Below are 25,840 nucleotides of genomic sequence, written 5' to 3'. Positions count from 1 at the left end.
GCTGCCTATTCTCCGCGGACGAAGCGATCGATGCGGTTGGCAGCTCGCAGTGTTATCAATCGAACCAATTAGCTCGCGTGTTTTGCCGTTTGACCTGATAGCCTGGCTGCCTGCCGAAGCTCCAGCAGCAGCAGCAACAGCAGAGGTAGTAGAAGAGAAGCAGGCTCACCTCGCGCGCCGATGGCTGCAGGGGCGCTCTGCTATAAATGCCCTGATACTCCCCGCCTCGCGACACTACTCCTTTGACCACACCATGTTTCGCCACGCGCTGCTCCTCGTAAGTAAAGGATTATCGTTCGTTTATCAGCGCACCTATACGCTTTTCCGTCGCGCTTTTTGTGCTGTGGTTTATGAGTTATTGTTATTTTTTTCACGCGCGCTCAAATTATGATGAGGTTTTTAATTTGACTTTGAACTTGGCACGGTTTCAAGGCTAAATACGTGACATTATTCGGTTCGCCAGGGCGTGTTTCAAGTTAAACGAGATCATTTGCGGAGCGTAATTTAGAGCACTATATTAAACTATAAACGCCTATCTTGGCCACTTTTGTGGCCAACTTGCACGTATGTCGAGGACACGTAAAAATGAATTCCCTTGTTTTTATTCGTGTCGCGACCGCTCGGAGAGCCGTTTGTTATTTTAATCTCCTTCGCCTCTTCTGACATCATTTTTCACGCATTCGCTTTGTGTCCTTTTCCTACAGGTTTACCTTTTGGGCAGCGTACTCTCCACACCCGTTTTCTATGGCAGCGTTTATCACCAGCCCGTCTACTACTACCACCAGAGCCCGGCGGCGGCCTACTTCCGCACCCCTTACCACCCCTACGTGCCCACCCCCGCGTACTACCAGCCGCACCGAGTGGCCGCGACCCCCGTGTCGGATGCGGTCGCCAAGCCCTTCGTGCGGGGCAACGAAGTCCCGCTGAACGACGTGTCCGACGACGCCACCGTAGTCGAAGCAGCCCCCGGCCCCGCCACTCCCGTCGTCAACCCCAAGAACGTGATCGACGCCGGACAGATTGCCCCCGGCCTGATTTTCCGCGCCGCGGCGCCGCCCGTCGTGGTCGTCTCGCAGGGGGCGCACCTCGGCAACGTGCAGCCATCCCAGGAGGGCTACTCGCAGGACGGATTCGCCAATGACGCGCCCCCGTCGGTCATGACGCACGGACCCAGCCCCGGCTCGTACACGGCCGTCTCGTCGGACGAAGAATCTGAGAGCACTCTGTTCCAATCGCAGGACGGAAGTGGAAACATCCTCTTCGGCTACAGCAGCCCCCAGCAGGCGCGCCTCGAAGCCAGGTCGCTGGACGGCTCCGTCCGCGGCTCCTACAGCTACGTCGACCCTGAGGGCAAGACCGTGAAGGTCAGGTACTCGGCAGGCAGGGACGGCTTCCAGGTGTTCGACGAGGACGAAGCGTCCAGCGTGCTACCCAAACAGGTGCAAGACACCCCCGAGGTGGTGGCCGCCAAGTCGCTGTTCGCCCGGCTCTTCCTGCAGGCCAAGCTGCTCGCCGAGCAGTCCGACCTGCCCGCTGCCACGCCTGTTGAGGTTGCGGAGCAGCCCCAAAAACCCGAGGAGCCCGTCGTGCCGGTGAAGGCTGAAGAGAACGAGCAGTACGACAACGACGAGAAAATTCACCCGCCAGACAGCATCTACACCGTGAGCGAGGGGCTCAAGGGCGTGGAGGAGGACCTCGAGTACTACGGCGCGGCCAAGGGAACCAAGCCCATGACCTACGCTTCCCACTTCCACCCGTACGGCGCACCCCAGGGCGAGCAGCAGCACCTGCGGAGGGCCGCAGTGGCCGCCGCCGCGCCGCCCCAACTGTCTGCCTACTCGGCGCCCAGTCTGCGTGAGCAGCAGCACCTGCACCGCACCGGCAAGAGCCTCGGCCTGAGGAATCCAGCTCCCGAAGGCAAATTCGCGTCGTTCGGCGGACAAACGGTGCCAGTGTTTGTGGGTGTGGCTCCGCCGCCGGAATCCGAGGAGATCGCAAACACCAGGTCGGCGGCTCTGTCGTTGCCCGACCAGCCCGAGCAGCCCAAACAGCCTGAGCAGAAGGAGCAGAAAGAGCAGCAGGCGATCCCGCCGGCCTCTATCTCGCAAAAAGCCACCTTCTTCGGGGCCGTGCCGGTGGCCGCCGTGCACGACACGCAGGTGTCGCCCAACCAGAGGGTGCAGGACCACCAGACCAAGCCCGTCTACATCGAATCCAACTGAACATGCTCAGCAGAATGTGCGCGAAAGGGTGGCTGATCGAAATCGGAGCTCTTGTGTGTGTGTGTCGGCGTCCGCGGCAGAGGGTTTTTTGTGTCTCGGCGGTGCATGTAAAAGTCGTAAATATGCACTTGCTCGATTTTGATCTGCCACTTTTTCAACGCACCGCGGACTCTAATTGGACGACGACTTTTATTGAGTACAAAAAGCGCACGCGGATTCCTTCTTGCCATACAAGTGATTACAAAAAAGACTATAAAAAAGTGGAAAATGATGGCAGCACGATATTATATTTAGTTTTAAATGTTTTTAGCGTAAGGGCGGGCCTCAGTATTGCTGTGCACGGGATTTTGTAATGGACTTTTTTTAAATTAAACCGAGCGGTGTTATTTTATGCATATCTTTAAACGTTTTTGTGGTTGGCGAGTCGCACGAGACGGCAGTGAGAGATTCCGAGAGCGCGGCGAATTGTGAGATTTCTTCAGCACGATACTCAACTCCATTCACGCGATATAGCTTTGATATCAAAACGGTTTGGTTTGGTTGACAACGCGATTTTTGCAAGATCCTGAAAATGACAAAACACGAGAGCGATACATTGAATTACATAACATTTGAAAAGATGAAGCAGGACTAGAAAATAATATTGTCTAGCTGTTTATTTTTCTGCTTTTGGAATCTACGATAATAAATTAGTTGTGATAAGAATCAAGCATTTTTATTTTTAATCAAGAAAATATCTCATCCTTTTTAAAGCACAAAATTAATTACCGCTAGTCTTTTTATTGCTACAATCAAAGACACTGATAAATCTAGCTTTGGTTCGAGCAATAAATCCGATCAGTGAATTCGTAGCAATAAATACTGCGATTCACGTGAAATGGTTTCACCGCAGCTTCTGCGCGGCTCATGAATTGTGCAACACTGTTTTTTTCTGGCAGTTACAAATTACGTCTCGGGAACCCAAATTATGGATGAAATTACTGCGTCTCGGATAACCACAGCATGTGGGTAAAAATTTAGGCGTAGCCACCAACTCGGTTCGAAATAAGGAAATATTGCAGTTTTGAAAGTACTCGGAAAATAACGTTTCTGGCTATGGTTGCGTTTCAGTTTAGTATTCAGCGTAAACACGCAGACGCCTTTCAATCACGCGCACCAAAAAGGCTAATTCGCGTAAACTTGTGCTTTTGTTTCATTCCAAGTCGAGCAAAAAAGGCAATAAATAATGGCTCACCTGTCTTTATTTTCCTTAAGTATGACTTTGATTGCATACAAAATTTCGCCGACCGAGTGAATTCTCCCATCAGAATAAGGCAATAAATCCACAGCTCCTGTTCATTTTTTGACAAATTGTCTGCAAAAGGAGACAAAGCTTCAAGGCGGGCTCTCTTTTTCATGCGCTCACTGCTTAAAATACAATCCTTTGAAGTACCCTCAATACATGCTTTTAGCTTGCCAAGATTGCTTTTTAAAAACGCAAGTCAGATGTGTATTCAGCCAAATTCATGGAAATGAAAGGAATACAGAATGATGAGCGTCGCGAATGGAGTTAATAAAAGCTGAGAGGCCTGTGCCTTCTTTTACTTTGCACCGAAATGCCGATTCAATTTATTCACAACGAGAACCAGTTGGAGTTGGAGTTAAAAGATAACCCTTTCAGTATGTAAATCATCATCCGAATATGATGTTAAATAATATCATCCCGTTAAAAGCGAAAGATGATCTTGTGTGTATTATCATTCAGAGTCAAACACAGTTATGGGATTGAGAACCTTTTATAATTTAGAAATATGTTTATAAATGTTAGCTTTGACGTGGCACATTATTAATTTTATAATAAATTATTACATAACTAGTTTTGGTTGACAAAAGAAATAACACCACCTGTCCAATGAAGATGCTTAGACGCCTTAAAATATCAAGTCGCTAACCGGTCGATTAGATTTTAGTTTTTGGCATTTTTTCTCAAAACAGGTGCAACAAAAAAGGCATCAAACGAAAACTGCATGAAGGATTTGCAATTTCAGAGAATGAATTCATCGTCAGGGTTGGGTAGTCGGTCGGGCAGCGGATCAATGGCCGTAGGGTTGTTGCCAGGTCGGTTCTGCCAGGCTGTCTGCACGACCTCCGAGGCCGCCGTCACCCTGTTAGCCACCCCCGTGAACAAGTCGGGCACGTTGACGGTGATCGGCAACGTTGGGAGGGCGCCAGTCACGGCGGACGTCACCCTGTTGGTCAAAAAGCCGACCGCTTGGGTCACGTAGCCCTGGATCGTCCCTGCCACCTGTCGGCTGCTGGGATCGAACAACGTTATGGAAACCGGGTAGAAGGCCTGCATCTGCTGCTGACGGCGTCTGTAATTGCTGGGAATGAGGAAAGATTGGAGCTAAATTCCTTTTTTACCTCATGGGGCCTGGCTGGGCCTCCGGCGACCTCGACTGGGGGCCGTACTCGGTTGGGGGCGGCTGCTGCACCGGCATGAACATCGGCCACTGAGGTGAGATCAGCAGGATGGAACGACTGCAATCAAGCAATATAAACTCGATATAGCGAGGAACGATTAACCGTTGGTTTGATATAATTTATTTTTAGTTCGTATTATCCAGCACTTTGTCTTTATGGGTTTACAAGTGTGCATTATGATTCTGCCCCTGGAGTGTTGTAAAAAGACGTAAAAATAAATTGAGGCGTGAACTGATATTAATACCGTAATTTTATTACAAGCGTAAAAGAAGACTTTTAGTGATATATTGCACCGGACCAGCATGTTTACGTGCTCATGCATAGAAACAGCTTTTACCAGAAAACTAAGTGATTTATATCGCGCTCGACATAATAAAATGTTGAGATACAATCACTTGCACTCCACTATCTTGCCAAGTTAAACCGAACCGTGAAGATTGAGAGATATTAAATTATCTGATTTTAAATATCGTAGTATTAACGCATAAAAAAAATAAATAAAGTGTCGAAAATAAGTTATTGTAAAAGTAAAACTTCTTCTTGCTATTTAAAGTAATGTAACTTATGCAAGGATTTAATATTTCAGCTTCAGCCGCAAGAACAAAGTCGAGAAAATCATTCCTTATTTATGCCTCGACATTAAAACAATATCATTTGTCGAAGAGGCAAAAGGACACTTCTTGGTGTAATCTAATAAATTAACAGAGAAGAGAGCAATGCGTTTGAATTATGCTTCATAATTGTATTAAGCAGTCAACCGTGTAAAGTTAATTTTTTAATCAAACAAACCACTTCGCGCAGTCAGTATTGATTAATAGCATGGGTGTTGCCATTTCTCCTATCGCGAGTGAAACTAATGGATTTTCCATCTAGATTCGAAGAAAATATCGGTACTTTGCATTCAATTTGGCATGGTCCGGCACGCGGATTGGCTCGGTGATCGCCTTAACGCGCATTTTGCTTTCTGCCGCGATCGTAAAAGAGGCAAATAAAAGTTAACTTGCACGGCTGTTGAACCTCTCTTTGCCGACACCTCGTAAATACGAGTGTACGTGTCTAATTGCAGCAGATGAGTAAATCCGAGATAAAATCGGCCTTTACGACCGTGCACATTTCACGGTGGCAGAGCGGCCAACGCTTTGTGGTGACCACGAGTGCGATAATTGGCGGTGTGTATGCGCTGTTGAATGGCAGGCGGTTCATTCAGCTGCGTCTGCCTGCCACGGGCGTAGATCACGGGCAGCAGACGCGCAAGAAAGCAGCAGGTCGTCGACCTGCGCGCGCGGCCAAAACCCACCTGGACCTTTGTAGAGGTCACCTTCGGTGGGCGCGACGAACGCACACGCTTCTCTTTTTGTTTTGCACTTTCCTCAAGTCTGGAGTCAGGCGGCGTGTCGATGACTAGTGCAACCGTGTATTGTAAACACCAGATTCAAGAGTGTTTCTGTCGTTCCAACTCTCAGTCAAAATTGATTTGTGCCGCTCTAGTCGTTTTGCGGTGAGAACCGTTTCCTACGAGGAGGGAATTTTTTTACTTCAACCGTCCTAAAAATGAGCAAGGTGCGTGTTGACATTGACCAAGAGACTTCGCACGCCAACTTTTAATTAAAATGATACTGTTGTGGCGTAGCTGTAAATTTTTTCTTCCAAATCAAATTTAAACAGTTTGACAAATTAAGTTTATTTTTCGCTGCTGCTGTTATGCAAGGATAAATAAGTTTTCCTTTTTTTTTAATTAAAAATCTATTACGTTCAAGACATTTCATTTTTCTTTCTATAAGAGGGATATTTTATCATGAAGGTAAAATGCTCATGCCATTTTTAGAGGTTTAAAGTCAAGTTCTTTCAATACTATCGCTTATCAGCAAAATATTTTTATGTAATATAAAACAGTCTATAGTTTCTTAGTTAATAATCGTTTTGTATTTACAGCAGATATATTTTTGGAGCACTGGGCTAATACACCTCATAAAATTTATTGTTCAAACTATAAAACATACGATTAACATTAAAATTGTAAAAAAACATTTAAATTGTTGATATTGCTTTTATAAAACGACTCTATGATGTGGAACTCTGAGGATGGGTGGATACAACTGAAATTTCAAAAATAAAATTACATTACAAGTTTCTCATACCGGACAGCCACTATTTCGGCCCTTCAGATTAAATTAGCTAAACAAAATTCACGTAGTAGTGTAAGCTGTAGAGAATTTTGAAACACTCGTCGTTGAAAAACATTTATTCACTAATTGCTGAGCATGATCAAAAAGAAAAGTGACTGAGGAAACTTGCGCAACTCTGCTACTTGCCTTCTCTGCGATACAACAAATTTAACTATAAGCCCAAAATTCCATCATTTATTGATTGAGCTTATTTTTTTTTCAAAGAGTGACATTCTGCTTCTTTTGATATATTTTTGTTCTCAAAATGAATTAAAATTTTAACGGAAATTCGCGTAAAAGGTGCGCTGCCTATTCTGTTGAAGAATTTTGTTTTCCAAAAGAATCTGTGGAGACACGCCTTTGTTTCAATAGGTGTGCACAAATTCATATAATCACCACAGCAAACAAACAGCCTCGTTTTCTACGAAAGACACGCAGATTAGAGATGTATCTCCGAGGCAAGACTCGTCGACAGCACAACAAATGCAGAAATCTCGTTTCAGGCGAGCCAATTAAGCATTCGCGCATAAGCAGCTATTTATAGGGTATTCATTACGAAACGCACGCAGTGCAACAGCCAGTAATAACTCTGCGCGCGCGTTTCCCACAACTTCAGTCTCCTTTGTTGGCCAAAATTTGGTTCCCAGCCGCGTTGCAAAGTGGCAAATCCGCAGACCCGCTAGTCAGATGCTGTCGGAGGTGACAAAGATGTGCTTTTTTATCTTCTCGTCACATCTCGACCAGAATACCGCTACTTTTGCCAATAAGAGCAGAGCGGTCAGGATAGCAGCGCCACTTTCGCAACCCAATTAGCATTTTTACGGAATAGGAGCAGAGCGCCTGATGAGCGAGCGGCGCCTGCGTTTAATTTACCCAAAGTATGGTTAATGAGCGTAAACAATCGTAAAAAGAGCGAACATGCACCAAGAGGAAAACTGCTAGCCGATATTGGAAGGTCAGGGAGAACGGGTTGCTCGTTGCCTTAGAAACCGTCCGCGTTCGTCCGTCCATCCATCTCGATCCGACACACACTGCTGCGTGCGCGTTGTCTTTTACACATACATATGTACATTCAGAGCTAACGTAATGCGAAATAGAGCTGGCGTGGAGCGGTGGAAAGAAAAAGATCGCCACGCCGAGCCACTGACCTTTTCGAGTTGGGTGGAGCAGCGTGAACCACCTGACGCAGCACTCCAACCAGCACCAACAGCACCACCTGCAAATTTATATCAGACGACGTCAGAACCCTTTTTGTTTAGCGAAATTCAGACCGCACCACGGCCAATGACGCGGAATTTCCCCCGCATTTCGCATTCAGATATTTTATTTCTACTTGGTTTCGGTCCAAGACGAGAATTGACCTTGTGTACGTGGTCCTCTACAGGAACTAGCCCAACGCAGGGGACATTTTACTTTAATTAATTCCTCACTAGGCCTATAGGCGCAGATTTGGTTTGTTTGCGCTTCAGACGGCTATACATGCATGGAATGCTACTCAATAAAATTACACCCACGCTTGATAACCTTTGAATTTATTTCCACTTATATTCACAACAGTTTAAAAACGCAAAATATCTGATTTGGTAATTAATGAATTTACCATGTGTGTAATGTTCCAGCATGCATAAGATGAAAATTAAACAAGATGAAATTGAACACTGCAGTGGAAGATTAAAAAAGTGATACCCAAACATAAGAAAACCAGAGCTCAATACATCAAAACGTTATTTACTTTATAAAGAAAACTCGAACAAAATACGCATTATTTACAAAATATATGGAAAATTTTAAATCATATATATTTTTGCTTCATTACTTAAGAATATATCTCTGATAAAAAAGCCCTGCAGTTTTCAATTGGTATTTTGAAAATTTTTTCTTTCTGTGAATGATGAAATAGTAAAGAAGTGGTGTTCAAAAATCAAAAGAAAAAGGTGTACGAAGTACTTGACTAACAATGAAAGTAACGATTGCTCACTCCTGTAAACAACAATGGAGCAACTTCTGAAATTAAACTTATGACAGCAGACTCTGAAGCTCAGGTTTTCTTGCTAACCAGTTGTTAATTCACAAACTGCTTTGCATTGGCTTCAGTTGCAAATCCAGTGCAGCCTCACTTGCATTTCGATTTTATGCAAAACAGATTGCAGCATCGCGCGGAGGATTGGAATTGAGTGTTTTGAAAATTGTATTATAAATTCTAAAAGTGCTTACAATTATTATATCAATTAAGGAGAACTCGTTTACACTTCAATAAATCAAGACGTTACTTTTAATAAAAAATAAGACACTTCCCATTTTTTCACGTCAATTGAGAACAATCTACATAAATGAGAAACTAATCAAGGCTGGTCATTATACCCTTGGTGGAGGTAAAATAAGTCGCGTTCTGTCGCGCGTTTGATAAAAAGCGATCGAGAGAATGAGAAACAGGAGCAGCAGCAGCAACAGGCGCGCGCTAATCAGCACAAAAGAAAAAAGAAGTTGAGCCGCTGAATATGTTCTTAAAAGGTTATTGATCCTAATATGTGGTGAGTGTCGCAACAAGACCCGATACGCAGATATATATTTAAAAAAAAATCAAAATGCTCACCGGCCTCAGCATCTCCTTTGCTCAATTCGGCGACGCGTTCGCGACGAGAGCTAGTGCGCGGCTGAAAAATTGCCGGCAAACCGCTCTCAGGAATATTATAACTGTTCCGTCTCGGATGCACCACGCACACACATTGCAGGGAAATGTGTGGGCATTCTAATTTTCATACTCGCGCCGCCGCCGACGCCGCACAAAATACGCTTAATTTTCACATAACTGGAACCTGATTCTGCGTAATGATTAACACCACGCTAGGAACACATACTCATCCTGAGGTAATTTCGAGAGAGGCTTTTCATTATTCAGCTAATTGCTCCTGGCGCACACTTGTTTGCCTGTCTCCACTGATGGAGCTTTTTAGCGAGCAAACAAGCCTCTCTCGGCTTGGCCAGAGACACACAGGTAACTGTGCTCCGCGGCACTCCATTGTTCTTCAAATGGTTTTACTGCTTCTGTAGATCTGATTTCTCGAGTGACACTGGCAAAATGTCTCATTTGTGCTGCGATGTGCAGTTTTGGCCGCTGAAACTATTCTCAGAAGGGCGAGCTGATGCTGTCAGCGAGCGCGTACAATGGCTTGCGTAAACTTGTCATTTGCATATCACTGTTGTCATGACTTGACGCTAATACATCATGTGCAGGTGCCAATATAAGCTGTTTCATTAATATTCACCGCGGTGGGCAAAACAGGCCCGAAGATAAATCTCGTGCTGAATTTTATCAAGGCTCAAATCAATTTCTTGACATAAATGTCGCATGACATGCAAATTACCGCTTACAAAAAAAAAACTGTTTGAAAAACAAATTTCCGAGATAAATCTCTGCATCCTAAATATATTTAATCGCAGGATGAATAAATTTGTAACAAAATATGCCTCTCGCACTAATTTAATTACAAGTGATCTGAAAATCAATTTAATTTTAGTTTCGTGTGAGTTCTCGGAAAGGAAAACTCGGCAGCGAGAATTATTAACCTCACCGCAAAGATCGTGAAGACTGCTCTATTAATTTAGCCGGACTGAGAGCAGATGATAATCAAAAGTCAGGTGCATGCTGGTCGGTCCGCCCTTTATACGTAATTGCGCCGAGGGCGAAAATTAATTGCAATAATTTTCACAACATGGCGCCCGATGAACCACGGGCAAGACAATCAAGATCTCTCTTAGATTAACTGCAGAGACTTAGCATTAAACTTAAATTACTATTAGTTCATAACTAGATGAGCTACAGATGAATTGTTTTGTTTCAATTGTTTACAAAGTACGCGTGTTTGTGCTTTAAATTTTTTTATAGAGACGATAAATGTCGGAGATAATTTTATTGTTAAACAACCGGTACAAAATAAATAAAATAAAGTAGAGTCATATACATAAAGGTTTACTGCTTCTGGGTACGTCGAAAGGTGACTCATAGAACATATTTTCCTTCTACTTTGCTGCTTATCGTCAGATCGACAACCGTAAATCAAAATCAATATTGATGTGGTGGCGCTTTAGATGAGCGTGTGATGTTTTTGCACTTAAGATAAAACGCATCAACATTCCGTTGCTAAGAAAATTATTTCAAATCAGGCGTAGAATGAATAATATGCATTGTGTCTTCTACGAAGCATAAAAATTGTGCGCTCGTGACCCACAATTCAAACTAAATTACGTGTTGATTTCTGTGCTCACAAACACAGATTATTTCCCGCCAATTCACAGTAATCAAATATTGTTACTTTTTAGGCTCGGTAATCACAGTCACCTACTGTGATTTTGCTCACTCAAAATTGCGCCAGGCATATTTTCACACGCTCTCAGCAGGCTTATTACACGTGTTGCCTGTCGACGAGTAATTTGGCACTGCGTGTATCTCTTTTAGCAGACTGCGTTTCCTTTCAGGTTCACGGCCACGACAAACAATGGGACAAATAATCGCACGTATCGTTTTCAAGAGCAAGGCTATTCGTATGAGCCTTTCTCGAATTTCAGCAAGAAAAACAAGACTCGAACATGCTTTAACAAGTAATTGCATAATCCGTTCCCTTTCAAAATGCACGTATTTGGAAGAAACTGTGCGCATTATTTGCTAATCTGGAGTGCAAACAAGCAACAAAACAGCCAAGGTGAAAAGTGTTAGCATTTATTCCTGCAGTGTTTGTTTTTTTATTTACACTTTCATGTCGTGGAACATTATACAGCAACTCGTCCTCATCGTAGACGTGTGCAGTCATTATGCAGCGCGCATGCATCGGTAACTCGGAAGAGCGCGCCAATTAAGCTAGAATAATCTCTCCATCGTAGTCAAGAGGTGGCAATTCGCTCGTGGTTGTTGCGGAAACGTTTTTCTCATTTTTACCGCCATCAACCGGCACCGGCATTGTAGTAGCCTCGTCCTTGACTTGCTCGGTAGATGTAAGTGTCGTCGGCTCCTCGTCGCTGATCGTCGAATCGTCCGTTACGTTTGGACTCTGAGTGGTTGCGCCGGCTTCTGTGACCTGCTCTTGCTCACTCTCGGTCGAGTCCGGCGTCTGCTCATTTTTCAAATCGCCGGCGCCTTCCTCCGGTTTTTCCGTCACCGAAATCCGCGTGGCGGTCGTCGTGTTGGTGGTGTCATCTTTAGCGGGTGCCAATGTCGTGGTTGCGTTGCCCAGGGACAATATGCTCTCGTGCTCGTCGACCTCCTCGACGACCACCGGGTCGGGCCCCAGGTCGACTTCCTCGTCCAGAAGGGGCTCCACTTGGGGCACTGTGTAGGTGGAGTAGTAGTTCTGCACCCGCTGCACCACCGACTCCAACGGCCACGGGAAGCGGCTGAACAGGAAGAAAATGCGCAGGGGCTGCTGCTGCTGCGCCCTCGGTGGCTGCAGCTGGTCGCTGGGGGTCAGCACGTTGCTGCTGAACGCCGAGTAGGTGGTGACGAACGGCCGGGGGGGCTCATGATGCGGCAGAGGCGCCGCGTAGCGGGTGAACGCCGGCTCGGGTTCCGGCTCCGGATCGGCCTGGTGCCACGACTCGACGGGGTAGTCGTCGAACGGTGCAGGCCCAACCGGCTCGGGATCAGGGAACGAAGGCCTGCAATACAGAGTTACGTTTAGTCAATTAGCCGGCACACCTTTAGTTGCGCAACAAAAGCGACTATTCTGCTCAAAACTAGTTTCTAGTTTTCCTTTTCTGCACTTTGGTGGCATTTTTTTCTTACGTTCTATAGTGGAATTGTTGTTGCTGCTGTTGCTGTTGTTGCCAGTGATGAAAATGAGGAATCAGCGAGTTGCGGAATAGGAACCTGGAGTCACGATTTGGAGTGACTATCGGTGAGGATGATACAGCGACCAATGTGCTTATTAGCACCACAATTAAGTTCTGTAAATAAAAACTCCATGAGCTCACTCATAAACCAACATGCTATAAAAAGAAAATCAAAATAAAAAATTTGCTATTTAAAATTTTCATACTAAATAATCTAGAGTTAAATATTTTCATTAGAAAAGCGATCTTCTTACCTGTGAGTTCATAATTAAAGCCGTCGGAGAGCGCTTCACCGTTGAACTTGCAGAATGCGACTGGCTAAGGTAAAATCTCGCAGGTCTGTGGTGGCAAGTTAGCTGGGCCTTGCTGGTGACGCCGGTCGAGTCGTGCTCCTTCCTCATGAATCACCATGCGCCCGCCTCTGCGAAAGGTTATTATGGAGCTAATAAACACCTTCTGCACGCGTTCAGTCTATTTTGTTAACGGTCGCACATGCGTTGATGCGCTAGTTGCCTCGAATGGCATGTAACTCGACACACACTTGTTAAATATTCAAAAAGAACATTGCTTCTATTGGAGAAATCAAAAGTTTGATTTTGCGATAGCTCATTTTCTTTTAGGATTCACGCACAATTAACTAAATTAAAAATTAACATATTAATAGACATTTTTTACTTCCTCGAGATATAAAATAAAAAATTTCAAACTCTCATACTTGAGAGGTCGTTCAAGGACAAACTAAAACTATAAGCATACGAGGAAATTTAGAAAATCAAGCCAAAAAATCTGTCATCAAATAAAAATAACTGATTGAAAAATAAAACTCTGATCTTAAAAATCACTCTGACAAGGACAGCCGTTTCAGGAAATTCAATTCAGCAGCATTTTTGACGGGAATGCACTCTTGTATGGGGTGCTTGAATCTCTGAAAAGTCTATTTCCAACTGAAACTTACTGGTACTCTCTAAATTTATCAAAGTGAACAAATATTTTATCTTCTATGCCCTCTCTATCAATTGCGATTTTGTTACATATATTTTATTTCGCAAAGGCCATGTCAACGTCAATATTTTTTGCGCGTTCATGCAGTTCCTGCTTGCCATTCACTTCTATTGTTCAAGCATTTTTTTCAATACATTTTTACTTTTATGTATAAAAAAATTAAACAGCCGTAATGGCCATCCTATCCTTCTGAGAATACATAATATAAAAAAAGGAAAATCTATAAACTGTAAGCTCTGTTGTTTACCCTCAGAACAGCAAATACATCCCTAAAAAAGTGCAGTTCAGTTGTAACGTGATTTCATAGTAAGTGTGTATGTTTTATATGATTCAATATTTCCCATATTTTTAATATCTTAACGTGTACGGGACACATACTGTCCTCAATATCCACATTTTGTCAATTATTATGAAAAAATTAGATGCAGCATGTACTAATTAAGATAAATTAAAAAAGACTTAGTTCTTATCTATTCTAATTATCAATTCTTTCATTCTAATTTTTATCTTTTTCAGACAAGGCCTCATAATCAATTTCTTCTTACAAAAACTAATCTTTCGAAGAATAAAAATTTAAACAGCAGGTAAACTATTTGAGTAGGGACTAAACAGAATATATTTGATGACACAATGATGCTTTATTAATATTGACATGAGATCTATGAAATTTTTGTTATGAATTCCACACTCTGATGAGTGCGAGGTTATTACTGCGAATCAATTACCTCGGTTCTACAAAAATGGTGACACGATGAAAAGGAGTATTGAAGCTCGCTAGTGAAGCTTTCATATCAAACTATTAAACAGTAAGTTTGCTATTCACAACAAGATACAAATTATTTAGTCTGCTCTCTACTAATCATGCAGTTTAGAGATTATTCCGAAATACTTTGTAACTCTTGGTCATTGTGATGATAACGCTCTTACTTATAACTAACAAAAGTTCAGTTGGCATGTATCAAGTCGCGGTCGTCTTCCCTCGAAGGTTTGATTTCACAGTATGTACACTAAGGAGTCTGATTCAGTAGAAGTCCTGCAGGTTGTAGGCGGCCGCCGACCTAAAGGCTGCTCTCCGTGCAGGGGCCGCGTACATTTTATCCAGCATCTGGTGCAGACGGAAGTTGGACCGGGCAGAAGCAGCGCCTCCGAGCACACCGGGTGGAACTCCGCTGGTAGGGCCGGCCACTGCGGTGGCAGAGGGGGCCGCCACAGCCAGACCTCCGGGTCCAACCACTGCTGTACCTGCAAACAAGATTAAATTTCAATGAATTGTGACTTGAGAACTTAACAGCTTTTGTGACTATTAAACAATTAAATATTTGCTATTTTGGATATTCGAAAAATTAATATTTACTGAACATTTATATTTCAATTTTCTGTTAAGTAAAATCAATTTTATAAATTTATAGCATTCAGATCTATATTAATTATATTTAAAAACCCTTCATCAATAGTTCTAACAAGATAACAGTATCATTTTTATAAGCTCTATGAAACTGCCATTCAAAATTATTGTTTATTTTTTTAAATTTTTTTGCAACTTGCAAATTGTCTGTAAAATAACTGGAAAGTAGCTGCATTGCATTTTGCCTTGAATTTCAACGTTAACGTTCTGGTTCAGCTATGCAACCCGAGCAACCTCAAAGCGTAGCTGGTTGCCGCTTTGCAAGTAGCAGGCGTTTGACGAGTGTGCGAGCGGATATTCAGTTTCAGCAACTTACCAACTGGCGCTGCGGAGGCGACTCCTCCAGGGCCGGCCAAGGCTATGGCCGCTGGTTTCACAGAGGCCACCGAAGGGCCGCTATGGGCGTCGTCTCCGACGACCACGCTCCCGCCGCTGCCAGCCGTAGGCGCCTTGATCCCGGCGCGACCGTTGTCATCGGCCTCCACGTATACGGACTGTAGACTCGGAGCCAGACGCCGGTGCCAGCTCTTGTCGTCATTCTTGTCGGATCCACCGTCGAATTCAGTGTCATCCACCTGAAATGAAAATCGTCATTATATTTAGGACAGGACAGTTTTAAAGATTTTTTTTTTTTTTTTTTTTTTTTTGAAGAAAAATTTCCTAAATAAAAGCAGACTTAAAATTGTCAGTGGAATCATAGTCAGGCAGGTGAATTAATCATTTTTCTTATTCATTGATCAAAAGTTTAAACTCAGTCCAAGGTAAAAATATGTAATGAAATTTAAAAAAGCAGAATTTTCCCAATTTGGATTTTCATATTTCCACCTAGCATCTTTTGGTAAAAACAATTAAATTAGCTTACGTCAACAACAATCGTGTCGACATCATCGTCCACCTTCTCCTCGGCCGATTGCTCCACCTCGGCTTTGGGCTGGTCAACCAACTTCTGCACTCTCTGGGGCTTCTTGGCCGCCACGCTCTTTTCGGGCATTCCTCGCCGTCCAACCTCAGGTCCGGAAACAGCAACTTCCGGTGCCAGGGGCTCCCTGCGCTCGTTGGACACGTCTTGGTCGGTGTGCTCCATGCTGCCTAGCGTGTTGAACACCTCGGCGTCACCGGTGTCGTCCACGGGCGGGGGTCGTGCAGCAGGGGTGCCAGGGTAGGGCTGGTAGGGGTTGCCAGGGTACACAAAGACGTACTGCGGTTGCTGCTGGGGTGGCGAGTAGTACTGGTGTGGCGGAACAGGACCGTAGCTTTGTACTGAGGAGGTGCTATATCCTGGGTTGAAGTTGTACGCCGGGTTGTAGCTGCAAATTTTAAAATTCAAATGAATTTGTGATTCTGGAAACAAGATTTATCTCTTTTAAAATTTAAATCGCTTAATAAAATTTGTCGGTTCTTAGAATAATTTAGTAAACGCAAGCAAGAGTGAATAATTTTATTTTTTTATTTTGTGCTCCCAGCAAGACAATTTTTTCAACAGGTTGTTCAAGGCCAAATTATCTGGAGGTTGTTGCAGTTTTAATGTTTGCAAGTGCACTGCCTTTGGAGCTGTAACAGCCAAATATTTAAAATTCTCCCCACTCCCATGATCTCGAAACTTCGACACATCTCGTTAGTAAGTTAATATCTGGACCAAGTGAAAAAGTTTGTTAACTTCAGATTTGAACTTCTATTTTTACTATCTAAAATCTAATTTAGAAACTGCTTTTCACTAATAATTATTAATCATGAGAATGTGTCTTCTGGACTCTTTCGAGGTCAGAGGAGATTGGCTCTCGAGCATCAAGGCATTTCAAATTGGCAGATAATCCCGCTACTTCATCGGGAGTGAATATATAAATCATGTCAGTCTGCCGCTCTTCATTTCTGACAGTGATTTTAGTAATAGTTCTAGATGGCTCCTGCCAAATACTAAACGGATACATCAAAGTGAATTGCAGCAGACAGTTACGCAGTTGTGCTGATTGAGAGCAGCAGCATATAAAAACAAAAGCAACATATATCAGTTCTCCATATCTGAGAGTGGCGAGCAGATTTGACGATTTGTTTCACCATGACGCGAGTGCAAATTGGTATTCCATTCTCATCGCCAACTCTTGTCCATAGGAAAATACATTGACCCTAGAACCTCCTCGCTCGGCTCGGCGAGCAGGCGTCCGAAACCCAATCGTGCATTAGCAATATACACCATCCGAATTTTTTCTGCTTGGCCGCGTGCTAGATGACGTTCGAAGGATTGTGTTTTCGCCGGCCATCGATGAGAACAGAAAGATCAGCTATTATTTTTTTCAGATCACGTTCGCCCATTTAGTTGGAGCAGAGGGAACGCGCGTTCACCAAGGCTCTCTTGCTGGTGAGCGAGCGAGTATTGAATGTTCTCCAATTGGTGACACTGCATACAAAGCAAGGCTAACAAGTCTGCCTGCTGCAGAGTCCAAAATAAATCGGTCGCCCTTGCAGCCGTGTATTATATTCCAGCGTCACACGCAACGGCGTAACCACTTTTTCAGCTTTCAATTTCTGACGAGAGAGCTGCTGCTTGCGCACTGACCAGCCTCCACTTAATTTGTCGTCTTCCGCCATGCAGCTGCATTTCGGTGACGTCTGCTACCTGAATTCGACTCTTTTGTAATTAATGCAAGGCTAACGGGAGCGAGATATTGCATTTGAATGTGTGTGGTGAACGTAATGCAGCGTGACTGCCACGCCGATGATGGGCAAATTCAATTTGTATAAACGCGCGCGCGTTTTCTTTGCGCTTTTCCCGAGCAGCATTGTTTGGGCTCGCCGAGCGATTGGCCACGGAGCAATTTCAGTTATTGCATACGATGCCGACGGGACGAGTAATTGAGCCGCGAGCTCACTCGATTTATTGCCCATCAGCTGCGCGCAGACGAGACGACAATCACTGCTCGGAAATTGCAAACTGCATTTTTGCCCCTGAAAGCGCGCTCAAATTGATTTAATTAAGTGCGTTTGATAGGTGTAACGGTAACCATGATTGCTCTCGAAGCCTAATTGAATCTACCCCAGAATGAATATTCCTTTATATTTTTTTCTAAAACAGAAAATTTCAGAATAAACCAGAAAAAAGAGTACGCAACGGTCGGGAATGTAATATGTATTAACCAAGGTATAAATGAATCTAAAATACTATTTTTGGTTTTTCGATAGTCAAACTTTTTTGATTCTACTATTTTAGCGATTTTGGTTTAAGAATAGTTCGAAATTGATTTAAAAATTATTTTTTGTTCAATCGATGGGACAGTTTTTGAAGAGATAAATCGTCGAACATCTTTTCAAAGCTGACGAAAATTCCAGTGTTTTTCTTGTTGGTCAAAATAAGCTTGCAATTTTTGATGATTCCAAAACAATAATTTTATAATTTAATATCCTTAAAAATAATTTGCTAGAGGAGCTGCAACTGCTGCTCCAGTAAGAGAATAATATTTTCGATTTTTCACTATTCGCAGCCAAAAAAACACAAAGCCATGGTTAATTTTCATTAGTTTTATATATTTTTTGTTCGCGAAAGTGAGGAAGATATAAAACTTGCTCTCCCATGAACAAAATGAAAAACAAAAACCTGTGTGGTAAAAGAAAAGCCATTTGCGGCGGAGATCGTCAAACAAACAAAAGGGCCGAGAAACAAAGCGTGTAATCTGCGCGGCTTGTAAACGCGGTTTAATATTATTTTTTTCCTTCACATGGTCGAGCCAGGCCCGCGCTAATCAACTAGAACAACGCGCTCATAAATAAACTATGCAAGCTCTCTGTTTTGGCTGCAGGTGAAATGCGCGGAAAGTCCCTTTGTAGTCCTCTTTTTGCTCAGCGCCGCGGAATTCCGCTGAATAATTGATGAGCACGAGACGCTCGATCTCCGCGCTGGCCACCCATGTCCAGCTGCACAATCTCATTTCAATAATTTATGAGTCGATAGGCGTGACAATAGGCGTGGCAGCGATTCAATCTCATCAGCATCTCACGCTACCAAACTTGGGAAAAAATCGCGCCACGAACGGAATTTCTAGTGTGCGCTCGCGCTCTATTATGCAATAAATAAATGTTCACCGCGCGCGCGTCGAGACGACTCAAACGTTTGAACTCAATCGTCATTAGAGCGCAGATGCATGTGTCGAGATAGAAGCTGCCCCATTGTGTTCATACGGGGAATCTGTCGTTCATTATGGCATATTCGACATTAGAGAAATATTGTCCTATTCCAACGGTGCTTGAAGTGTAACTATTTTTTGTAATATCTCTGTTACTTTGTCAGGAATGAATTGTTATTATCATTCAAGTCCCATATTCTTGAAACATCTTATAGCATTATTTCATAATTGGCTTTTTTGAATTCATTAGTATATTACATAAATTTCCTGCGCAACTGCCTGGAATTTTTAACTTAATCCAGCGCTGTTTGAGTCTGCTTTAATGAACTTGCGGATTCTTGCGATGCGAACAGTTGAAATAATGTACCCTTTAATTGTGCAAACTTTTTAATGAGTAGCCTTTATAACTATAATTAGGAAATTGATATATTTTTAAGACGAAAAAACAACTGCTTGAGATCCATTACGACAGTTCCTTTTTCATTTGGTTTCGTTGTGATATAATATATGGTAGTTGTTGCAACAGTTAGGGAAAATAGCTTCTATTTGGGATCTTAAAGTTATCAAATACAGTATTTCTTAATGCTCTATGAGTAACAGTTGTGGTCTGCAAAGGTGAAGGGGAAGGTTAAAAACCAACAACCAAATTTAACTATGCAACTCGCTCACGCAAAACTTTTAAATTTCGCACTGGAAACCAAACACGACAAAGAATGAGTTAAAATTAAATTTACTATTTTCTCGTTCTTTAGAGCTAATACATTTTAAAAGCAAAGTGTTAAATAAAGTCTAAAAAACTGTTTGATAAAAAATAAGTTTGATATTATAAAAATACTATTGCACTGACTTTATTGACAATTCAAAACACTTATAAATTGTTTTGACGACTGCCATATCGCAAATTGAATTAATGCTTTGATAGTTTATATCATATTTGCAATTAAGTTTTGAAAACCTGCGCAATTCATGCATATTTTGAACAGCAAATTTTATTTGACAAATATAAATAACTTCCACTCCTCATATAGTAATTGATTTGTTAATCTTCTTAACAATGTAATTTGGTTTAAATTAGAGATGAAAAATAAATAAAAATATTTGCGATTTATTGATATTTTCAAAGGATAAAATGCGCTTCCTACCTTGCAGGCGCAGGGTATCCGCCCTGGTAGGGGAAGGGGAAGGGTGCCGCCTGTCCGCCGAAGAACTGCTGCTGCTGTCGCTGACTGTACTGGGGTTGGTGTTGGTACTGCTGGTAGGGTTGGGGGTATTGGTACTGCTGCTGCTGGTGCTGCTGATGTTGGTTGTTGAAGGGTGGTTGGAAGTAGTAGAAGTTTTGGGGAGCGCTGGACGCGAGGGCGCTGCACAGCGCCAGAGCCACCAAGATCTGCAAAGAGGGAAGCAATTAGCATACGACTAATTATTCACTTTTGATCCTGCAAGACGCTGCATGTTAAATAACAGTTATAATCGTAAGTTATGCTTGTACGGTAATTCATCACATCGTGTGTGTGCGCCGAGTGATTTAACTCGGTGATTTACAATGTGTAATTATTTTGCGTCTTCCTATAGCATATTCCCATTGGCGATTTGTGCAGAGCAAACTACAACTGTGTTTAATCTGTAAACCCATTTTATGGCTCTTAAAGCAATAAACCTCTTGTTATATATCATAGGGGCGTTGACCTCGGGGGTGTTCTCTGCTCAGCCTTATATGGACTCGATTTCGCCATGTCAACACAGGCTGAGGCCCAATTTCTATCTTCTCCGCACTTGGCTTCGCGAAATTTATGGTTATTGATTTAAATCCTGCCAAGCTAAAACAGGCCAAGCCCTCGATTGCCAGTCAGTGACCTCCGCCCAAGATCAACTGTTCGCATCTATCCGTCAGACCGAAAGTGCTTTTAGTTTAAAAGTATGCAAAGCAGTTGATCTTTGAAATTAACCAAAAGAAATAGAAATAAAACGCACGCGCGTGTTGGAATCCACTTTTTGGAGCCGACTTATGCAAATAAAGACGAGAGAGGTATGCGAGTTTGTTTGAGCTTGCTCGAGAGATTCTAAGAGTTACGAAACACTTCTGCAAATATAGACTCCAAAATTTTGTTCCTGTTAAAGCATCCTGGCCAGCAGAGTTCACCGCATCTCTATACGGTCGCAGTGACTCATGAAATTGCAAATTATAAATGGAAGCTCAGGCGAAGCGTTAAAGACAATGCGTAAATATTGCTCTTAACAAGTTGTAATAGCTCAATTTCTTCAACGCACAGCGCTTCGAATTATGCTAATTAGATCAGGCTTAATAGGCTTGTAATTTGTTTCGTGGTAGAGCCAAGGTGGGCTATAATTTTGATAATTTTGCGTCTTTCCCTGCAGCACTTTTGATTCGCGGAATTAAACGGAATTCCAAATATTTTATAAAAAAATCTTAATTATTCTTGCATTTTCCTCATGGTTACTTAAAATTTAAATATTCAATAAAGTCTTTGAATAATTTATAAAACAAGGCTACGTGAGCAAATAGGGCATTAATATTTATAGCGAACATAGTAGCGCTATCCTCTATTATAATCACGTGATTAATCTAATAAGAGAACAGCGTGTAATTTTCTTTCATACACATTTTCCTGTTGCTGTGGGCGTTTTGAATATAACAGTTCAATAATTTGCCATTGCAATCAAGTGAATAGGCCGCCGCGAGAAAAATACGCTCTTTGTTGCGCGACGTAAATCATCTTCCCGCACGGAAAGGGTTCGAAAAGTTGATATGCACATACACACACTCACAGGTGTTTGACTTCAAACTTGAAATAAACAGCTGCATGAACGTGCGCCACCTCGGTATTTTATATATATTGCGCACGTTTCATGCAGAAAATAGCCCAAGATGCACTTAACGGTGCACTTAATTAGACGCTCGTTCTCTGCTCGCATTGTCGGGGCAAGCTAATATTTAATTAAAAAAGACCGGCCTGATCTAATAAAACCGCGGCGCGTGAAGTGTTTATAAAATCTTGATTGCAGGTTGGCCAGTAGATTTTAATTATTGAGCAGGGACACAAACAACGATGATAATTCATGCCCATGGAATGGAAGAGCGTTTTGTGTGTGTTTTACGGAACTCATTCGCTCGCTGTCCATCTAGATGCTGAATTTCGCAGGGCGGGGCTGCAGGTTGTTCACCCGCTACACACATACTGCTCTCGCGCTCGCGAGCGGAGCTATACACACTCGCAATCGCCTCCGGTGATAGATTGAGCCAGCAGAGCACGTGCTACGGGATGAGGTACAAATCGGCCGCCGCTGCCGCCGCCGCACCCTCCCGTCACCAAAGACCTGCTTAATTCGCCGCGCAGCTGCGCTATCAAATAAAAAACGACCAACGGAGCATCCACACATGCTTTAAATTTTAGTCGGAATTCGCAGAAGACTTCAGGGCACTCTTCAAGTACGGTATTTTGTCTGCTATATGCGATAGCTGTCAGGCCTCTTTACGCATAAATTGGTAATTGAAATGTTTTGTAATTTCAAACCTCTGCAGGTAGGTATTTAAATTAATAACTGCTCAGAGCTTTTCTAAATTTATCGGTGTAAAGCAAAACAACCAGTTTAAATTTCGAAAATACATTCATTTTTATACGCGTTGATGATTTATTTAAATTTAAAAAGCAAAATAACAAGATTTCTGATTTAAATAAATCAGCATTGTTGATAAGTAATATCAAAGCTAAAAATCCAATGATTTTTTTGCTTGCAAATAATTAAATGAAAGCTGTGTCTGTGTACCTTACAAAAAAACTGGATTTTAATTGAAAATAAAAATTTTGATGTTGCCAGCTGTAGCCCAAAGGACTTTCAAGTAAAAAGTTGATGAACTAAAATTTTCAAGTCATCTCATTGTTCCCCTGTGGCATTCAATTAAAGACGCTTCATCCTCTTCATATTACTTTCAAACGCGGTCAAGATCGTCGATGCGGTAGTAATGGTCGGCTGTGCTTAAATTGTATATATGAAACAAGTTATCAATTTTGCTTTGTTTTCAGCAGTAAAAAATCGAAAAGCCTGGCAACCGGAGTAACAAAACATTTTTTAGCGAGCGTACTTGTTCACGTCGTGCCATGATTTGGTGAGAAGCGGGCGTAAAATTGATGATGGGTGAAACCTGCACTCTACTAATTGCTCAATTAAAAATCTTTCAAAGTGGCAGCGAAATTTCTCTTTATTGCTGCTAAACACGGATAATTGAAAAAACAAACGAATTATTGAAGAATGTCGATTATTTCGCGTGTGAAATGTTTCTCGCGAGTATAATTGAATATGGTGTCAAAATTAGGCACGCGAAAGACGCGGTTCAAAGGAAAAAAAACGAACCCTGCGAGCCATGAAGTGGATTCTCCAAATCGCACAAAACATTCAATTGCGCCGAAGGTTTGATCACCTCTGCGCGCCGGACGAATCCAAGGACGGCTTAGTATGAAAAACGGCAGCGTGAATAAATCGTCTTTCCGCCCACAAACAAAATCCAAAACCCGGCGGATCGGATCGCTTCGATTGGTCTGTGTGCGTTGTGCGTGCTGACTGCTGCGGAGGGCCCGCTGTGAGTCATGCGCCCGCCGCACCAGTGACAGTGACCATGACGAAAACATGATGTGAATGGAGATATCAACGCGCAAACCAAGCAAGGCTGTGTTTATTTTTATGAATTTCAACGAGCCTCTTTTCGGTCGCATCTTGGCAAAAACATGCGAAAAAGGGCCTTGTCCGCACATCGGATCGACGGATTAATTATGTAACGTCGCTCGCGAGTGTGGGAATTCGATTTGTAATTGTTCGCGAGCAGCTTCTTCTCGTCACCCTCGCGGATTGTTTCCTCTTCCTCTCTTGTGCGCAATCATCCGCAAGTGAGTTTACTTATCAATCGGTCATTGAAGGACACGAAATGATAATTTGTAATGAATGCCTTTAGTGTAGAGACGAGGAGTCCGGTAATGAAGAAATAAATATTTTTTATCTGAAGGCGCTAAAATCTCCATTATGCAAATTGAAGGTAAACCGAGTAATATATATAGAATATAATACGCAAGAAATATTATATCACCTGACAAACACGCTTATCATGCTGTCAAGAACGAGAGAAAAATATAAATTATTAGTGCGGTGGAAAATATCTTCACAAAGCACTCAAGCGGCAGATATTTAAAATTAATTGATTCTGATATAAAAGGTAAATGAAATTCGACTCACGGTTGACGAGGTGGTGATCATGTTTGCTGGTGTCACACTCGGGCCGTTTGCAGAATGTTTCGAAGCACCTACCGAGCGTCCTCCTTATACCTTTTTCCCCACCCTGTAAGGTATCCTTATAATGTAGAGCCACGCACATTAGTTGATTATATTATTGCCGTCATGATGCACACACTCCCGATGACGACTCCTCGCTCGCCGTCGATGATTGATCAGCACCGTGCACTTTTCATGCACACTGGGTTTTTGCATTTTGTCAACAACTGTCACCATACCACGCCACAAAGAGGTGGCGCTCGCGGAAACAACAATGGACAATACTTTGAAAGGAAAATCTGCTCTTTTGGGGCATTTATGTCAATTCCAAGAAGGAAAGGTATTGTTTTCTTTGGCGCCAAATGACAATCTTATAGTGAAATAGCAAAAATTGATTACATTTTAAATTTTTCTTTCGTTTCTTTTGGAAAACAATTTTTTTATAAGCTTCTGCAAAATTTGATAACCAATTTTAAATACATCTTAAAACATAATAATAACTAAGCTGTAAAGAGTTTATTTTAACAGTGGCCCAGCTTATTAATTACAAAAAATAGCTCCTATAATGCGGTTTAAATTAAAAAAAAAATTGCCTAGCTGCCAGGGGTTTCAAAATTAAGTTTTGAACAAGTTTAAATTTACAATAAATTCAGTTAACTTCAAGTTAACTGCAAAGGAAATTGAAACGAGGAAGTTTTCATTAATGTGCAAAACAAACCTTGAAGTTAGACGGAATAAATGCTATAGCAATAAATTGAGCATGTTCGATCTTTATTTTTAACTTTCAGTGCCCAGAATATTTCTGTTAAAACCCTGCGGGATCGGTGTTTTTATTACTAACTTAAACGAGAATTTGTTTGGTGCATTGCACTAAATTTATGTTAGAAAATTTACACCAACCTGGTGTTAAGCACAGATGATTGCATTATTTGCAGATATGCGAAAAAATCGGCTTATTTAAATTTTTGTTTTCTTATGAGGAATGTCAAAAAAATATTTATTTCTTACCTCATAGAATTTTTTTTCCAAATATCTAACGTCTCTTAACCACATTGTAATTCAATCGTTAATTCGTATTTGTAACACAATGTGAATTGATTCAGCCCTTCGGTGACCTAAGATCAATTTAATGGCAAAATTGTGTAATTCGTTAAAAGGCATGTTAATTGAGAATAATGCTCTCAGCATTATCAGTGGAAGCATTTAATTGTAAACACGTGTTAATCTTTGAGCTGAGCACTGTATGCACACTTTATTTAAGCATGAGTGACGGCCATTTATCTCTCCGAGTTCTTACACTGGTTGGCAGTCGTGCAAATGCGGCTGTAAAACGTGAAATCGCACTCGACGGAGCATCATAAGCGC

General features: G+C 42.3%; 4 protein-coding genes across 4 annotated transcripts; 1 reads left to right on the top strand and 3 right to left on the bottom strand.

Moving 5' to 3' along the window:
* On the top strand, window positions 1-2,927 carry LOC135935790 (uncharacterized). The gene is made up of 2 exons (XM_065478350.1): window positions 1-277; window positions 705-2,927. Exons 1-2 carry the CDS (start codon window positions 254-256, stop codon window positions 2,220-2,222), a joined length of 1,542 nt encoding a protein of 513 aa, XP_065334422.1. The 5' UTR covers window positions 1-253; the 3' UTR covers window positions 2,223-2,927.
* Window positions 2,928-3,978: 1,051 nt separating this feature from the next.
* On the bottom strand, window positions 3,979-9,595 carry LOC135935810 (uncharacterized). The gene is made up of 4 exons (XM_065478373.1): window positions 9,444-9,595; window positions 7,999-8,066; window positions 4,626-4,742; window positions 3,979-4,576 (listed from the first exon to the last, which is right to left on the bottom strand). Exons 1-4 carry the CDS (start codon window positions 9,453-9,455, stop codon window positions 4,246-4,248), a joined length of 528 nt encoding a protein of 175 aa, XP_065334445.1. The 5' UTR covers window positions 9,456-9,595; the 3' UTR covers window positions 3,979-4,245.
* Window positions 9,596-11,551: 1,956 nt separating this feature from the next.
* Window positions 11,552-13,089, bottom strand: LOC135935800 (uncharacterized). Its single transcript, XM_065478362.1, has 3 exons — window positions 12,928-13,089; window positions 12,627-12,787; window positions 11,552-12,499 (listed from the first exon to the last, which is right to left on the bottom strand). Exons 1-3 carry the CDS (start codon window positions 13,072-13,074, stop codon window positions 11,701-11,703), a joined length of 1,107 nt encoding a protein of 368 aa, XP_065334434.1. The 5' UTR covers window positions 13,075-13,089; the 3' UTR covers window positions 11,552-11,700.
* A 1,204-nt stretch (window positions 13,090-14,293) lies between these two features.
* LOC135944524 (uncharacterized) lies at window positions 14,294-24,568 on the bottom strand. The gene is made up of 5 exons (XM_065491541.1): window positions 24,440-24,568; window positions 20,338-20,582; window positions 15,943-16,387; window positions 15,397-15,655; window positions 14,294-14,917 (listed from the first exon to the last, which is right to left on the bottom strand). The coding sequence occupies exons 1-5, from the start codon at window positions 24,458-24,460 to the stop codon at window positions 14,697-14,699; spliced, it is 1,191 nt and encodes a 396-aa protein (XP_065347613.1). The 5' UTR covers window positions 24,461-24,568; the 3' UTR covers window positions 14,294-14,696.
* Window positions 24,569-25,840: the final 1,272 nt, after the last annotated feature.

Source organism: Cloeon dipterum, chromosome 1 (assembly GCF_949628265.1).
Source record: "Cloeon dipterum chromosome 1, ieCloDipt1.1, whole genome shotgun sequence".
Lineage (NCBI taxonomy): Eukaryota > Metazoa > Arthropoda > Insecta > Ephemeroptera > Baetidae > Cloeon > Cloeon dipterum.
The sequence above is the reverse complement of the archived record's forward strand: the minus strand, read 5'-3'. Positions and strand labels throughout refer to the sequence as shown.

Coding starts and splice junctions, on each gene's coding strand:
- LOC135935800 (XM_065478362.1), bottom strand. CDS start 13,074: ATGAGGAAGGAGCACGACTCGACCGGCGTCACCAGCAAGGCCCAGCTA. Junction 12,788..12,927: donor CTTTAATTATGAACTCACAG/GTAAGAAGATCG, acceptor TTTTATTTACAG/AACTTAATTGTGGTGCTAAT. Junction 12,500..12,626: donor CAACAATTCCACTATAGAAC/GTAAGAAAAAAA, acceptor TCTGTATTGCAG/GCCTTCGTTCCCTGATCCCG.
- LOC135935810 (XM_065478373.1), bottom strand. Junction 4,743..7,998: donor GCTCCACCCAACTCGAAAAG/GTCAGTGGCTCG, acceptor GCTTGATTGCAG/TCGTTCCATCCTGCTGATCT. Junction 4,577..4,625: donor GCCCAGCCAGGCCCCATGAG/GTAAAAAAGGAA, acceptor CAGCAATTACAG/ACGCCGTCAGCAGCAGATGC.
- LOC135935790 (XM_065478350.1), top strand. CDS start 254: ATGTTTCGCCACGCGCTGCTCCTC. Junction 278..704: donor TTCGCCACGCGCTGCTCCTC/GTAAGTAAAGGA, acceptor CTTTTCCTACAG/GTTTACCTTTTGGGCAGCGT.
- LOC135944524 (XM_065491541.1), bottom strand. CDS start 24,460: ATGATCACCACCTCGTCAACC. Junction 20,583..24,439: donor TGATCACCACCTCGTCAACC/GTGAGTCGAATT, acceptor CCCTCTTTGCAG/ATCTTGGTGGCTCTGGCGCT. Junction 14,918..15,396: donor CGCCTCCGCAGCGCCAGTTG/GTAAGTTGCTGA, acceptor TCTTGTTTGCAG/GTACAGCAGTGGTTGGACCC.